A 17,861-nucleotide genomic window follows, 5' to 3' on the forward strand; every position below is an offset into this window, starting at 1 on the left:
AAGGCGGGAGCGAAGGGGAGGGGAAGCAGAGGAGGAAAGAAGGTGTGTCACGTCCCCGATGCTGTTTGTGGAAGCTTGTGTGTAACTGGTTAACTGTTCTTCTGATTGCACCAATTGCAGGCTCCTCTGCGGAGCCCTCACTATAAAACGGAAAGTGGAGATGAGGGTGCAGCCAATGGGAATAAAAATGTGTACGGCAGCCAATCCTCCTGCGGCGTTTTGTGTCTTTGCCCAACAGGAAAAGATGTTTCATGCGGTGGGGCGTTACCCAGTCGCCAATGGGCGGGCTCCGGGAAAGCTGAGGAACCAATGAATGTGAGACGTTGAGTGACAGCTGTCCAATAGGGACCCTCAGTGCTAGTATGGTTTGCGGCTTAAGCACCGCCGCGGTCTGAGGAATGTCAACTATTCAACATGGAGGCGGAGGTCGATAAGCTGGAACTGATGGTGAGTCTCAAGTGGAAATCTGCTGGGTAGTTTCTTTTTCTCAGATGGCCTCTAAGGTGGGACGCAGTTTGGAGTCACCGGAAACCCTGGGAGGCGGAGGCTGGATCAGACTCGAGTTTCCTTCTCCTGCATTAAAGGGAGTCGTCGCCGCCTTGTCTCCTTTAACCGCCGCGAGGGACGGGGTTACATCCGGGAAACTCGTGAGGGAAATGGCGGGAGATGCTGAGGTGGAGGGGCCTTTGGAATTCCTTGTTCCTTGCCCTCAGCTTTCCCCGCTCCTGGATTGTGGTTGGTGCAAACAGCATTCTGTGTATCTCCACCAAAAAGAGGTGACTAGGATGGTCTCCTAACCGAGCCTAGAAGGGGAGAGGTCGTTCACACTCTTAAAAAAGGGGGATGGAGGGTAGGGTGGGGAATAAGCCGAGGAGGGCGGAGAGAAATCCCATTAGGGCTGAACCGTTCACGTTCTCCAGGGCGGGTTGAGGAAGTCTGAGAAAGGATGCTAGACTTGGCATGAGCAACTAATAGCGGCGAGGGACCCCCTCGACCAGTTCCTGTTCGGCTCGACGGTGGCTGTCCTTGGGTCGGGGAGAGGTGTGAGCCTCGGGGATCTGCACCGCTAGCTCCTTTCCTGGAGCGCGGGCGGGACTGGGACTTGGAAGACATCCTGCTCTCAAGTTGCTTAGTTTCACTCATTTGTGAAATAAGGGGTGGGGGCTAGTAATTGGAAAGGTCTCCCGCGGCTGCTTGGCCTGCACGAAGGCGCCAAGCTGGAGGGCTGTCCTAGTTTTCTTCTGCTGATTCTTCTCTCACTTTTCCTCTTTATTCCTTCCCTCTCATCCCTGAACTACCAGTTTAATTGCCCGCGCTTTTTTTCTTCCCTTAGTTCCCTTGTTCTATCTTCAGTCCTTTCCCCCCTGCAATACCAATGTTTGGATTGCGCTGGCTTTCTTTAAGTGTGGCGTTTGGAGGACGCACCCTTCATCGAGCTCCTGTCGGTTTTTTTTTTTGTTAAAAAAAAATAAAAGATTAAATTAAATGCCAAGATCTTTCTTCATTGGAATCCGCCCCTCCTCCCCCTGCCGTTCCCTGGCATTACTCTTTCATTTGTCCCTGTGCTGCTCTCTCCAAGCTGAACCCTGGGTTATTTTAGCACCACCTGTAGTGATCCTGGAAGAAACTGAGTACCATCCTTCTCCCATTAGCACCCCCAGAAAATGTAAGACCTTGATATTTCTTAGTATTTTCTTCTGCTGTATTAATGAATTGTAGTGCCTCTCATATACAAATTCGACTTGAAGGCTTTCAGTAGCTTCCAATGTTTTGAGTTTTAATTTTCTTTCTGGGTGTGTGTGGGGGGATGGGGAGATAGCGAGAGAAATGGCTGCGAGTAAAGAAGAATTTTCTGCAGTCTTCCAAATCTTAATAAAGAAATTTCAGTGAACAGTTTTGTAGTTTTAACTGTCTTAAAGAAAAAAAACTTGTTACATATTGTAGTTTGATTCTATCAACAGGCATAAATGGTAACACTGCCTTGCCCTTCTCCATTCTGAATTTTTCCCTCCAGATCAATATTCCTGCCTAATTCTAAATGCTAAATGATACTAATACTGCTTTTAACAGATGGGGTAGTTTTTTTTTTTTTTTTTTTGGTATCATTAATCTACAATTACATGAGGAACATTATGTTTACTAGACTCCCCCTTTCACCAAGTCCCCCCACAAACAGATGGGGTAGTTTTTGTAAGAGAAGCAAGGTCTTTATTCTTAAATTCCTTCAAGTAACCTAGTGGTAGCTTTTTACCCCTATTCAAGTAATTAGTTTGTTTCCCTAATCATTAGGGTTTAGAAAATGTATTTTAACTATTATCATGGTTTCATTATTACTGCTTTGTATTGATTAGCTAGTAAAAAGAAGGTGCATCTCATTTTCAGATTTGTCATGTACTTCTATAAAAAAATGTTACATCTGTGAACCCATGTCGTTTCTAAGATTCTAAGGTAAATGATTTCCAGTACAGTCTCCTGATTTTTGGTTTTACATTATTTAAATAAAGGATTTGGTGAGGAACCAATGTTTCAATATTTAATTAAAAAATGCATATGATTAACTCAAAAGAAAATACTATCCTAATTTTGTAGGCTGCTTAATTTAAAAATATTTATTTTTCTTGTTTGTGTTAACTTCTAATTAAGAAAATTAAACATTTGTCTTTTATATACTTGTCTTTAAAAGCTGATCGTTGGCCAGCAGAATTGAAATAATGTCTGAGTTATCATGGCCTAGGATTTAAGGTCAAGACACTTTTGTTCAAGCTCAGTTCCCAGATCTGAGTTGATTTCTTAGTGAGTTCAATCCAAATGAGTAGCTGAACTGGACCATTTAAAGGAAGGTTGGTGAAAATAAAGGAAAGTATTTTTTGCATTAATTAACATTATGAATGGAGGAATAAACTCATTGTAGGGTAATCTGTGTTCTCTACCTTTTTTTCCTTCATTTATTGATTGGTTGGTATTTATCTAGGGCCCTTCTTTTGTGGTACCCCTAGTGATCATGCACAAAAGGTAGTGCATTGTGATACTAGGATACTATTTCTATTTCTGGGTTTACATGTGACTATTGAATGGTTTCTTATCAGTTAAAAGGTTAGGATATTAATTGGCTTAAATCCAAGGAAACCTGATTCTTAAATCTTGGAACCCCTCCCCCTCCTTTTATTATTTTCACCTTGATTTTCTATAGTATAAGAAATGGAGATGATTTCCTCTTATATTTAAGATGTTTTAGGGGTTAACAGACAGTTTAAAATCCTCTTCCATAGTTCAGTTAGGTAGGGCTACTGGTGTCCTGTTTAGGACACATTGATTTCCTGGAAGTCTATAAACTCTTGAGATAGAAAACCTTGACATGATGGTAAGTGCTTTTTGTATTGTAGTTTAGATTCCAGAGAGATATATTGGGTATATAGAAATTGGGAAACTTATTATTTTATTTTTCATTTGTTTTATAGTTTTACTTAAAAGGCTTGTTATATATGGCAGTTAATCAATTGCTGTGGAGGAGCTCACCAACACATTTTGGCAGAACAGAAATATTTTTTAAGACTTTGCCTTAGTAATAATTTTAACAGGTTTTGTTAATACCAGTCCTAAGGAATTAACAGTACCCATGATAATAACTTCTAAAGCTTAGGGTATATGTACAAAATTCCTTTCTACATCTCCACGTTTCTGTTTGAATATTAATCATAGGTCTGTCATCAAAAGACAGTATCACTTTGACATTTAAGTCCTATTCTTTTTCTTTTCCTAACATTGATATAAATGTTCTTGAGTTTTGGATGCCTTCTGTCCCAAATGGTAACCCCTCTTCAAATTCTTTTCACACTGAAGCTTCAGCTGATGCAAGAAGTTTTTGTGTTCCTTTCCTTCCCTATTACTGCTAACGAATGCTCTGACTTTATTGCACTACTGTACTTTACAGCTAGCAGTGCAATAGTATTGTCAAAGCATCTGAAAGCAGAATTCACATCAGAATTTTGATTCTTGCCTTACTTTCTTCAGTATCTGTGAGTATTTTACCACAGGCTATGTTGCTGGAAATGGTATAATTTTTTATTACCCAAAGTACATGTTTTAGAAAGTCATAATTTGAAAAATAAAATTTTTAACTAATTAAAAACTTATTACTGTACTGCTTTATGAAACACATTGAGAAACTACTTTTTATAGCTAAAGTTGTTATTGCTTGTCGGAATGAGTAGTAGTACTTTGTAATTTGCTTCTTCTGTAACAGATTGGGATAGGTTCTGGCAGATCTTGAGTTTTATTTCATTTCATTTTAAGATGAATTAGTAAGTGATGAAAGCAATCGCTGCTGTTTATTTCCTGTGGTAACTTGCCCCAAATCTTCATTGGTGTTAATGTTGTGTACTTATTAGTAAAATGCTTGAAATTAAAACTTAAGAATGCTTGTTTTAAAGTTCTTTTTTGTATTTAAGAGAGCTAATAAAGTGTGAATCCATTACTTTTTTTTGTAATCATTTTTATTGAGGTATGATTTACATACACTAAAACTTTCCCATTTTAGTTGTACAATCTGATGAGTTTTTTTACAATTGAAGTATAGTTTATATACAATATTAAATTGGTTTCAAGTATACCATACGATGATTGGACAGATGTCTACACTATTAAATGCTCACCCCAACTAGTATAGTTATTATCTGTCAACATAGAAAGATGTTACAGAACTATTGATTATATTCTCTATGCTGTACTTTCATACCATGACTAATTTATGATTGAGATGTTGTGCCCCTTTATTCCCTTCACCTATTTTACCCACCCATCCAACCCTTCCTCCACACTCTGATGAGTTTAGACATGGGTACAATAATGTAACCACCACCACAGCTGTGATATACATTTCCATCACCTTGAAGGGTTCCCTTATGCCCCTTTGCAGTTAACCCCCTCCTCATAAATTCCCTGGCAACCACTGATCATTAGTTTTGCTTTTCCTAGAAGTTCATATAATTGGAGTCATATACAGTTTACAGTCTTTTGTGTCTGACTTCTTGCACTTAGTATAATGCTTCTGAAATTCATTCATTTGTTGTGCATGTTAGTGGTTAGACTACTTTTATTATATATTGCTGAGTAGTATTCCATTGTATAAAATATCACATTGTTTATACATTCATCAGATTACAGATTTTGGATTGTTACCATTTTGCCTATTGTGAATAAAGTTGTTATAAATATTATATTACAAGTTTTATGTGGAGATAATGTTTTCATTTCTTCTGGGTAGCATGATGTATGCTTGCTCTTACAGGAAACTCCTAAAATCTTTTCCAAAACTATGTATTAGGGTTCTAGTTTCTCCATATCTTCATCAACGCTTGGTATTGTCAGTCTTCTTCATTTAGCCATTCTGATAATTTTGATAGATGTGTTGTGGTTTCTCACTATAGTTTCAGTTTGGCATTTCCTTACCACCATCATAGTGAACATCTTTTTATGTGCTTATTTGCAGTTGGTGTATCTTCTTTAGAGAAGTATCTTAAAATCTTTTGCCTATTTTCAAATTGAGATATTTGTCTTTTTATTATTATGACTCCCTTAGCTTTCTGTTATTTGTCTTCTCATGTCAAAAGTTTTGATGAAGTCCAGTTTTTACATTATTTTCTTCTGTATTTTATGCTTTCTGTTGTTCTAAGAAATATTTACCTAACTCAAGGTCGTAAATGTTTTCTCCCAGCAGATTTATAGTTTATGTTTTTAAGTTTAGATATCCATTTTGAGTTAATTTTTATGTATGCTATAAAGTAAGTGTAGAGGGTCTTTTTTTCTTTTTCTTTTTTTTTTTTTGCATAAGGACATCCCCTTTTTCTGGTACCATTTGTTGTAAAGAGCCCCATCGAATTACCTTGGCCCTTTTGTAACAAATCAATTGAGCATGTATGTATGGGTTGTTTTGTTTTTGAACTGTTTTGTTCCATGATATCATATCACACTGTATATATAGCTTTATAGTAAGTCTTGCAATCATCTAGTGTAAAGCCTCAAACTTTATTGTTGTTTTCCAAAACTTTTAAATTATTTTACATTTCCAAATAAGTTTTTTTGTCTATTTCCTCCCCAAAAAGCCTTCTGGGATTTTGTTTGGAATTATTTGGAATCTAAAAAACAATTAGGGGATAATTGATATTTTAACAATATTGAGTCTTCTGATGCATGAACATAGTCTCTCCATTTATTAGGTCTTCAAAAATTTCTCTCAACAGTGTTTTGCAGTTCTCAGCATATAGGTCTCATTTATAATTCTTTTTATAACCTGTTTAGTATGAGTTCTACTGGTGCTCTATATCTTAAATGTAGACCAAGAGCTATTAAAACGTGTCCTAAATGCATTGAATTTCGGAAAAAAAGTAAGCTATTTGTTAAGCAAATGTCTTTAAAAGATGGCTGGGAGAATAGATGCCAGAGGGAAGGAAGATACCTGAGATGTTAGGCATGGACTCAAGTATATCATTTGTAGGGAATGAAGAAAATAAAACCATTTTATTCCAAGATTTATATATAAATTTGGGATAAAATATTATGTATAAAATTTCTGTGAGAGTTAATTGCCCTGCTTTTTTTTAAGTGCAGCTGTTTGGCTTTCAGTTTCCTAGCATTCCCTAGTGGGTTGTTAGAGCAGTGGGTAGAATTGTGTGTTTTCTAAGTAACAGGACATCATGTGGGGAGGGACTGAGGGGAGAAACTGGTTAATTTGAGAATCTCATTTCTTCTCTCTGAAAAAGTGAATTGATCACACTGTAATCCATTTCTTTTTAGATATTATTGAATTTTCTCTCTATCCAGAGCTTGTACAACTATAAAGTTTTTGGGTAAAAAATTACATACTAGTAAATTAAGAATAAAAAATGTACCATTAATGAGGAGAGGGAAGGATTCTTCTGCTTTGAACTATATTTTGATGTGAGCACATCTAGGAATAGGGTTTTGAAAGGCCATACATATGAGCTCATATAAATTCAAGTGAGAAATTTTCTTCTTTCTTGGAGCAACAGTGGACTTGGTGAAAGTTTTACAACAAATATCTTTGTTACCCAAACATAATATGAAGTTTCAATATTAACAGTATCCCAGGTAAATAAAATTTATTTTTAACTAGATTTTTAAAGGTTATACTTCTAATTTATAACATTTTTAAAGTTTGGGTAGGTCAATCCTTGATTCTTTGGCTCACTGTTTTTCTCATTTTATAAATTAGGAAATAATAGTTTTTGCTAAGGTTTTCAGGTAGTGATTTAGTGATTATAAAATAAATTTAGTTTTTCAAAATAATTTAGTTTGTAAAGAAATGTGAGAGTTGTAGTTACTAGCTTTTATAAGTCTTTCCTCTCCCCACTTAATTTGCTTAATTGTAGATGACAGTACTTCATACTTTGACTAAGTGATGTGAGGGCAGACTAGTACTAACGGCTAAAGATATCAAGAAATTTATGTGGAAGGTATAGATAAATAAGTCCACTGAGACAGATGCAATGATAGAACAAGTAAATATCATATGTTATGGGGCACATTGGGAAGAGGTACCAAATCTGGAGAGGGCTTCTTATTAGAAGTGGGGTATAATCTGAGGCTTGAAGGATAAGTAGGGGTTAGCCAATGAAGGAAATGGGAAGTGTTTCAGGCAGAGGAATCAGTACCTATGAAAGCCCAGAGATGAGAGGTGTAACACAACTAAAGGAAACTGCAAGAGATTCAGCACAGTGTTGAGATGGGGGGCAGGAGGGCTGAGATGAAGAACCAGTAAATCAGTATGTTAGCTATCAAGCTGCAAATCTCTGCAACACTATTTTTCTTTATTACAGTCGTAAACATTTAAAATTATTTTCAGTATGTTGCATAGTAATCATGAACCTATATTCCTTAATTAAAAAAAAACCTCAATATAAACATCCAGTAAATGTTTGGATAAAACAGAGGGAAATTTAACAACTTGTGATTAAATCATATATTGATTTGTGTGTATGTCCTACACTCTTTATTGTCCTGTTATTTGGTGTAAGATACCGTAAGAAGTCTACAAAAAAATACTACACGAATTCTGAATATTCTTGTAGCAATACCAAGTCTGTCATTTATACCACAGTGACCTGCTGTTTTTGTCAAAAGAAAATAGAAGTATTCTAGAGAAGTGAATGATTTACCTTCTTTACTCTTTCTTGTCTGTATCTACTTTTTCAAAATTTGGAGACAAAATTGCCATATAACATTAATTTCAGTTGTACAACATAACGATTTGGTAATATATATGTTGTGAAATGATCAGCACAATAAGTCTAGTCAACATCCATCACCATGCAGTTACAAATATTTTTCTTATAATGAGAACTTTTAAGATCTACTCTTAGCAACTTTATTATAGTCACCATGCTTTACATGATTACATCCCGTGATTTATTTATTTTATAACTAGAAGATTGTACCTGTCTCTCCACATCTTTGTCGTGACTCCATGATGGGCAGAATACATTTTCCCTCTTGTGGATATGCTTTGGGCAAGGGCATGTGGGTAGATTTGACAGTGTTCCAGCTCTGAACTTGGTGCTGTAAAGGCTTTGTGCATTTCTGCTTACTCTTGCATTTTTACTCTCCCCATGAGAAGAATATCTGCTGGTTCAAGGAGGTTGGGAGATACCTGCAGCAAGGACTTACCAGGCAACTACAGAGCAGCAGTGAGAAGCAGAACCACCAAACTCAGCCCAGCGTAGAGTACCTGAACCTGGTCAAATTGTAGGTCCACCAGAAAAAATAATCGTTTTTAAGTCAAGGAGTCTTTTTGGCATCATGTGCCACAATTTTGAAGTATGTTGGTTTAATTAAGACTGTCATTTGAATTTAAAAACTTACTCTATTCATTTGATATTATGTTGTTTAATCCATTCCTAGTGAAGTCTAGTTATATGGCAATACTATCTTACAGGTAAAGAAAACATTTTTGTCCTGACTCTTAATGAGTGACCAAGGATAAAGCATATAAAGAGATGTTCCTGTGCCACTTGTCTGTCTGATCCTGTTTGATGTCATTTAAAGATCTCTTTAATTAGGTTTGCTAGACCTAGTAAATAAAATACAAGATGCCCAGTTAAATTTGAATTTGATAAGTGATGGAAAATTCTTTTACTGCAAGTATGTCCAAATATTGCATGAGACAAACATAGACTATTTTTTTTTTCGTTCTTCATCTGAATGTCCTGTATTTTATCTGGTAACCCTACTTTAAATGCCACATCAGAATGAGTTTTCATATAGTTATAAACAGTACATTAGACTAATGCTTTATTTATTGATCAAGTAATTACCAGCTATGACTTATTTCACCTATTGTTGTATATGAGGAACTGTGCTAAGCAAAGTTAAATATATAAACCAGCAAGAGGGACACATAAATCACAAAAAATCTGTATGAAGAAAAAGTACAGGGTGCTATGTCTCTGAACAAAAACACATAATGTAATCTGTCTTCTGTGGTCTCTTTGCCCAGTACATAGACAATTCAGGCAAGTAAAACAATTCAGGCAAGTAAATATGTTTATATTGGGTGAATAGGGGGAAGTAGAAGTTAACTTTAAAAAGATTCCTACCTTATATAATAGCATATTTCTTGTGAAGAATTTTAGAAATCCAAATTAACAAAAAAATAAAGAGCATCCTGCTACCCAGAGATAGAACTAAAATTTTGAGGAAAACATTTCTTTTTAGTGATTCTGTTTATCTCCTATTCTGGATTTAAAATTCTTTCCTAGGTATTTGCTGCTGAGGCATTTCATCTTCATTGTATCCCCTGAGGCCTAACTCTTCCAATTTTTTTCATGAACTCAGATAAGCTTTAAAATGAAGGGGGCAGTATTTGCCTTTTAAGTACCCAGCAATTTGCTTAGCATTTAGGTTTCAAAAGCAAGACGCTTTTTTGCATATGACAAAAAAACATTATCCCTTGGTATTTACTGTACTTTCCAATTTTCCCCTCTATTTTTAGTACAGAGATTCTGTTTATTTGGAAGTCTACTTTGTTACCTTTTCATTGACACTCTGACAGAAGCTACATTTTTCTTAAAGCAATGGTTTTTAATCTTTTTTTTTCCTTTAGGCCATGGATGCTTAGAGGAGCTCCATCTCACCAGAAAAATGTACACAGATAAATGAAACTGCCAACTCTTAAGCAGGGATTTGTAGATCTTTGCCCCCATAAGGTCATGGGCCTCTAAGAATATCTGCTATTCAACGGTTGGAGTGATTTGAGATTAAGTGACTATCTCCTTTTAAGTATCTTTGTAAGCAACAGTTGCTGCCAAGCATACTCCCTCAAGATTGTACTAAGTTCTGTTTCAAGTATGTGTACTATTCTAATTGTTTTGTGCAGTTGAGGAATGTAGCTGTTTTGTCATATTGGTGATACATTTTAAATATATACTCTGAAGACAGTTTATCATGAATATTTTATATACACATATACATTGCACAGTATTAAAATCTATTACACAATATTCTATATATATTACACAATATAGTATTTGAGAGTATGCTGTTTGTTAAGCACTATCAAAGATGAGTGATTTAAAAAAATAGCCTGGCATATTTGGGATAGTGAAATTCAATGTGGCTGAGGTATAAAATGTGTGTATAAAATCCTTCAGTGGAGAGAATGTTAATATTATCTTGTGAAGAATCATACTAAGAGTTGGAATTCTACAGGCCCTGGGAAACCCTAATGATCTTTACCTGAAGGGTGACTTCATATAGTATGCACTTCCACTTTTTAAAAATTTGCTTTAAGTAGTTGTTATACATGTAATACATGCTTGTTGTAATTTAATTAGAAGAAATGCTATAATTCTATGGCGATTAAGACTAAGTTGTATATTTTAGATTTTCTTATAGGTATGTCTTTAACCAGGTTCATTCAATATGTAGTCTATTATGTGTCCATAGCACAATTATGAATAACATACGATCCTGAAAGCTTTAAAAAAGTTAGACTACTTGAACTGATAAAACCAGTCATTTACGGGCAGGGGCTTCTAACTATTGTAGTACCCTAATAATTGTTCCATAAAGGCCTGAAGGTTAGGAACTGATGGACCTGGAGTTTCTGCTCACTTTTATTCTGCTTTGATGTTGCTATTTGTCTGAAATAACATACCTGTAACCTGGTGCTTGTGTATATTACTGTTTATCTGTTCACACAAATAGAGACATGCATTTGCTCTATCTAGAAGACAGTCAACTCTGCAGCAGAAATATACAAAAAACAATTTGTGCAAACAAAGGAGCTCTTCAATTTACTGGGAACTTGAACTATTTCTTAAAACAGGCATTAGAGGGTGGTTGAGTTCCCAGGCTGTTTGTTCTTTCAAATGAATAAATGTTCTTTTATCTATTCCCTTTTGTCATTGAGCATTAGGCTGTGATTAAAAACTAGGGATATAAAAATGAAAAGACAGGGCACTTGTCATCAAGAAAATAGAAATCAAATGGTGACACTACCATGTAAATGAATGATTATAATAATATAATACCTGAAATGGTAAGCTGGAGCCATGAACAAAAAATGAGAGTAGGTAAAGGGATTTCTAAGTCTGCATTGGAGAAGGCAATGTAAGGAAAGGGTTGTTTTAAGTGGATTTTTTAGTTAATACAGCTAACCTAGGTCTAGGAATACTGAGTCCTTATTCTTCCTTAAAACAATGTTTCTATGGAAAGTGTTTTTCTAAGCCTTACTCCTGAGTCCAGAACGTGTCTCTACCAACTCCTCTCACCATAGACAATACCGCCATATTTTTTCCCCTTCCCCTACATCTCTCATAAGAGGATGTGTTTGCTTTAAGAGCCCTGGTCCTTTTGAAGGGAGCATTATTATGGCAGTGAGAATCTATGGGTTGTTTGTAAAAAGGAAGTGTTTTTAAATTGTACTGCAAATACATTCTTCTCTCCTTGCTGTCAAATATTTGAGTGGTATGCCATTTACTTAAAACTTCTAGCTGGTCATAATAAAACTGGTATAACAGAGTATTATATGCTTATGAAATATGTACATAGCATGCTCTGTGAAACTCAAAATTATTCCTTGAACCATTCCATTTCCTATTTGTATGGTATCTTCCTTAGAATCCCAGTCTGCTTTCAAGGATGTCCAATTGGCAGAATGTAATTTGGCTATTTTGGGGGCTTTAATGTTGATTTCCATGAACTTTTCTCAGCCAAATTGTGTGTTTTATTTATAACTGTTAGTACTGGTATAAAACTTTTCCCATTTATTTTTATTATCTCTGTAGAAGAAAACTGTGATTTCTGAAATATGAATGTCTTATGCTTTTTTTTCAATGGTTTATTTGAAATTCTCTGATGCTTCTAAAAATAAGATAGGTAGCCAAGTTAATTAGACAGGAACCTCACTGTTTGCAAGGCTTCCAAGACACTAATTTATAATTGAGGAGGGTTGTGAATGAGGTTTATCAGTATCAGTTTGTTCCATTAATCAGACACTAATGAGTTTTGGAGACTATCATAATTCGTCAGTAAATTTTCAACCATGTAACTAAAAAGATTTTCTGTTTATCACCAGATCCTAGAACCCTATCGATATTGTCTCTGCTGTGTAAATAGCTCTGAGTAGTGCAATATTGCTTATAGGGTTTTGGTGTTTGGGAAGAACAATGGGCAGGTGGCAGGAACTATGTAGCTGATACTGAAGCAGCAATCATCTTTGGGAAGTAAACAAACAGTAGGATGAAGCTCTCGTTATAAATGTTAAAATCTGAAATTCAAATGTCAAATTTAATATATTATAGGAAGGAAACTTACCTTTTCTACATTTTAACATTTTGATAAATTAAATTTGGGCTTAGATTTCCAACTCTCTCATTTAATAGGAGAGATCCAAGGAGATGGAGTACTTACCTAAGGCCGCATAGCTGGTTAGTGATGCCAGGGCCAGAACATCTACCACATACATCAATCCTTTTATATATTTTTTTCTGTACCATACGACCAGGTTGTCTTCAGAGGAAATTTTTTTAATGGACATACTTCAGCAGTTTTAGATTAAAAACTTTTAAAAAAACTGTTTAGATTTAATTTTAGGTAAAGTATATACACTGGTTTCCCACCCCTCCATCTATGTTACTTTTACAGACTTTAATGGCATGTATAACTTTGGTCTAAATACATACAAAACAGAGTAATGACAATAGAACTAGAGACAAGTTACTTAGACCATTTCTTCATTTATAAAATGAAGGGTTCATATCAGAATCTTGGTTGTTTCCCTATTTTTCAACATTGCATTGGCATCTCTTCCTTTTTGTGCCTTGCTTATTCTCTAACCCACTAACTTCATTAATAAGTAAATACTTCCCTGTGTATTATCAGAAAATTCTTCATGGAGGGTAATATTCTACTCTCAAGGTGTTCTTTCTGACTTTGATTTGTTTTTTAAAATTTTAATTGTGGTAAAATCACATAACATAAAATTTGCCATTTTAACCATTTTAAGTACACAGTGCAGCAGTATTGTTGTGCAACCATCATTACCATGCATCTGCAGAACTTTTTCATCTTCCCAAACTAAAATTCCCTACGCATTAAATGACAACTCCCTATTCTCTCCTTCCTCTGTCTTTTAAACTCTGTTGAAAATACTGTTCTCTGAAATATTTTCCAAATGAGGGTGGGCACATTACTTAAATGGGGGCATGGGAATTTTAAAAAATCTTTTGAAAGCAGTGGAATATATATAAATATAGCTGGAAGGAAGAGGTGGGAAATCCTGGATTTTAGTGTTTGCCATTTTCCCTGGTGTAAATATTTCTGTCTTGGCCAATTTCAAGCAACCAGCATGATACCATGGAAAGTGGAGTTGGGAAGACATACTTAGTAGCAGATGATACAGTATTTTCATATATAGATAAGACAGACCTCATGAGCATAGATAACAGTAAAACATAGTAGGATACCTAGGAAGTTGTGGTTTTTGAGTATTTGTTTTTAATAATTGTAAATTCATGTAATTTAATTTTTAGTGATGCCTGTGTTTAACAACTGGCTTGCAAAAATTCTTGAAAATTTAGCTGGCTCCATTATACCGTTGATTTTGAAAGCACACTTTGGTTATCTTATTAAAATACATTACCTAAAAGCTAGAACCACTGTTTTTGGTACTATTTGATGATTTTAATACATTAGGACCTTCAGGTATTATTACAGGAAGCCATAGCTGAGACCATTCCTTTAAAAAGAAGACATTGTTAAATTGACTATGGAGTTTTGCTAGTTAAACTTTAAGCAGAACTAAAATATCAAGTTAAAAAGCAAACAGAATTTCTGTTTCATAAACAAAGGCTCCTAGAATAGAGATTCTGCTTTGACGTAACCGTGGAGCCACAAATCCCTGTAATCCTAAGAATTTTGTGATAATGAGTTTTAAAACTCATATTGCTTTACAATTTTCTATAAGGCCATGAATTATATATTAAGCTATAAATTGTGGTCTATCTAAGGAATTAAAACAAACTAGGTCCTGAATGCTTAGACCCTTTGTTTAATTTGACTTGCCTTCTGCACTGTCTCCCTTTCAACTGTCCCCCTTCCCATAGTCTCCATCCACATCTGTATAGGTTAGTGCACTTTTTTTTACGTTAAAGGAGAAGATAATTCCAAGCATGTTCTAATATGGGAGATTATGCCAACAGGAATTTCTTTATGCACGCATATACATATATAGTAATTATTTGTATGCTTAATGAAGTCTAGTTAGTGATTAATCATGCCATCTAACAAGTATAAGATAAATGAAAAGCCTCCTTTTTTGAAAAACACTTTAAATACATTTTTAAATTAAGAACTCCTACATTTGATTTTCTGGCCAATAGCCACTCCTGTTGTTAAGAGATACAAATCAAATACTGATTCATGAAAAATTTTAGAAAGAAAAAATGGCCTTTTCCACTCCAAAAGTTTTTGGTTATAAAGATAAAATTTTGGTAATTGGAAAGTTTTCCATTCAAATTTAGGCCAGTGATGAGAGAAATTATTAGTGATAGAAGCTTTAGTTTATCTCTTAATGAAATTCTGTTCAGTGATGACAGCTTCTGACCTTAAGAGTATTTTAACTTGTGACAGCTGTTTTGTTTTATTCTTCATTCTAAAGTAGAACCCTTGATTTACCTTTTGTGTAATAAAAACATCTGTACACTGTTTCATTATAACTGAGAACCTCTGTCAACAGTTTTTGCTGGTTTTTACCCTTTCCACTAAGGCTTCAAAATTTCAAAAACCAATCTTTAATCCAGAGCTTAAGTTCATAGTAAGGTCTGAATCCTCTCCCCAAAGCAGTATTCTCTGTTGACTAGGAATGGGAGACCATCCCCGAGGAAGTCGTTTTGCTTTCCATAGTAAACTCAAAGGACGATCATTGTTTCTTTGATAAATTCAAGGCAGTACATGCTTAAGATTATGGAAAAGATGCCAGAAATTAAGAGTAAGGTATAGATTTACCACATTCAGAAATAAACTACTTTTAATGCTGATAAATATATTCTTCCCAACTTTTCCATATGTGTAGAAACATATTTTACAACGTGTGGCAGTCTTCTTTTTCCTCCTGAACAGGTTTACTGCAAATCAAGGTCCTGTGTGAGGGCCCAGATTCCATAAACTGGGGACTGCTATTCCTTTTCTGTATGGAGCTTGTATAATTTGTGACTCTTTAAGCCCTTTAATTTTGGTCTCTGTGGTACAAATTTGTAGTTCTTTAGTTAATGAAATTGTAATAGTAACATTGCAAGTATATCTGAAAATGAATTTGTTCTGTGTTTTGAAACCCCATTTCCTACCAGAGGTAGAAATAGAAACACTGCCTAAGCAATGAGAGTGTCAGTGACCCTGCGGAATTCTTGAACCCATTGCTAGTTCTTGTATTAATATACGGCAGTGGCTATTTAATATCTTAATTTTGGCTTAAATGCTAAGAGAGATGCATAGAGGAACTTTGAAAATGTTAACTAGTTTAAAAAATGTTTAATAGAGCATGGGTATTATAGACAATGGAAGTTTTATATACTTTTCTATTTCCCTATTTTCAAAATGAGTGTATCACATTATTAAAATACTAAAAACAAAGAGAAAAGAAAAAGAGTTACAGTATTAAGTTTATTAGTATGTCTTTTGGATCACAAAATAATGATTTGTGCCGATCTTCAGTTCCAGAAAGCTGACTCTGATCTGGATTACATTCAATACAGGCTGGAATATGAAATCAAGACTAATTACCCTGATTCAGCAGGCAAGGTAATTTGCAAAATGAATGTCTTTTTTTAACAGAATTTTTATTAAAAGATTTTCTGGTAGTATTTCTAGTAGTAGTAGATAGTAACAATTACATTATTAAGTACTAAAATTATAGACTCTTAAGATCTTTTTGTGTGGAAACTTGGTCACAGCATACTAGAGGAGTTGTGCCCATACTCAAGGAAATTTATGGCTACTTTTTTTTTAACCCTTAAACAAGAATTATTGCGTCCAGAAATAGAAACCACTGTGGAAGCTTCTGAAATTCTGAGAGAGACCATAGGCACCTTTGGACAGAGGTTAAATAAGAAGGGAGAAATCCTAGCAGTCATGATATTCTCTGAGGAACATGATGATATACTATTAAATTTGTTATATGAATTGTGATTTTTGCGTAAAATTATATACTTAGTTATTCTAAGTTTAGGTTGATTAGAAATAGTAACTTTATATGCAATAAAATTACAACTACATGTTCACATGTAAAAGATAAAAGCAAACAATTTTGAAGCATTATCTGTTAACATTAATTTTACCTCTTAAATATTTATTTATCTTTGATAGCATTTGCCAGGAAATAAGAAATACCATATCTTACAGTTAAAATTTTTTTATATAATTGTTTTTGATTGGGTGGAAGTACAAACTAAAATATTTTACATAAAATTAGGAAAGCACTGTGAATGTTCAGTTTCTACTTTTATTTCATGGATTGTTAGAATCCTGGGAGTGTAGTTTGAGCTGATGTAATTCCTTAACTGACCTGACTTTGTCTTTCCTTTTTTATGTTTGAAGAAAAACCAGTTCTGGTCCAGGGGTCCCACCGAATGACTGGCCAAAGGACTCATTTGAGTCAGTATCTTTCAAGTACCCTGTGAAAGATATTTTATGTGGTACCTCTGCTTTTTTCCCATCTTCCATCTCTTATCTTTGTTCCACTTCCAGTTATTTTTCTCTTCTACACCTTTAAAAAAATTGCTTTATCGAGCTACTATTCACAAGAAATTCACTTTTAAAATGTACGTTTCAGTGGTTTTTAGTATATTCACAGGTGCATAGCCATCACCACAATTTACCTTCTTTCTATAATCTCTACAGATTTGCTCTCTGAACATCTCATATAAAGGAACTCATACAGTATGTGGCTTTTTATGTTTGGCTTCTTTGACTTAGAATGTTTTAAAGGTTCATCCATGTTATAGCATGGCTCATTCCTTTTTATAGCTGAATAATATTTCATTATGTGGCTCTAACATTTTTTTATTTATCAGTTAATAGACAGTTTGGTTCTGTCCTCCTTTTGATTATTATAATAATGGTACTATAAACATTATGTAAGTTTTTGTATGAACATTTTCATTTCTTGGGCATACCTTAGAGTGGAATTGCTGGCCATAATGGTAACTGTAATGTTTAATATTTTGAGGAATTACCAATTGTTTTCCAAAGTAGTCACACCATTTTACATTCTTAGTTTTGTTTTTATTTTTATTTTTTAGTTGTAATAAAATATATGTACATAAAATTTACCAATTTAACTTTCTTAA

At 34.6% G+C, this 17,861-nt stretch overlaps 1 protein-coding gene across 9 annotated transcripts in view; it reads left to right on the top strand.

Annotated features, from left to right (window-relative positions):
- Positions 1-305: 305 nt before the first annotated feature.
- SKA2 (spindle and kinetochore associated complex subunit 2) overlaps positions 306-17,861 on the top strand; it is a 29,365-nt gene continuing 11,809 nt past the window's right edge. For 2 of the 9 annotated variants that reach the window (XR_008997323.1, XR_008997329.1), the window contains exons 1-3: positions 306-447; positions 16,228-16,314; positions 17,110-17,166. Coding sequence is in view for 2 of the 9 variants with exons in the window: in XM_057501311.1 (XP_057357294.1) it covers positions 415-447; positions 16,228-16,314; positions 17,413-17,451 (159 nt within the window). In the remaining 7 variants the exon portion in view is untranslated. Of the gene's footprint in view, positions 448-10,117; positions 10,360-10,722; positions 10,770-16,227; positions 16,315-17,109; positions 17,167-17,365; positions 17,452-17,861 lie in introns of all 9 variants that reach the window. The other 7 variants (XR_008997325.1, XR_008997327.1, XR_008997328.1 and 4 more) reach the window with 7 other exon arrangements.

The sequence above is a fragment of the Manis pentadactyla genome, chromosome 4 (genome assembly GCF_030020395.1).
Source record: "Manis pentadactyla isolate mManPen7 chromosome 4, mManPen7.hap1, whole genome shotgun sequence".
Classification (NCBI taxonomy): Eukaryota; Metazoa; Chordata; class Mammalia; order Pholidota; family Manidae; genus Manis; species Manis pentadactyla.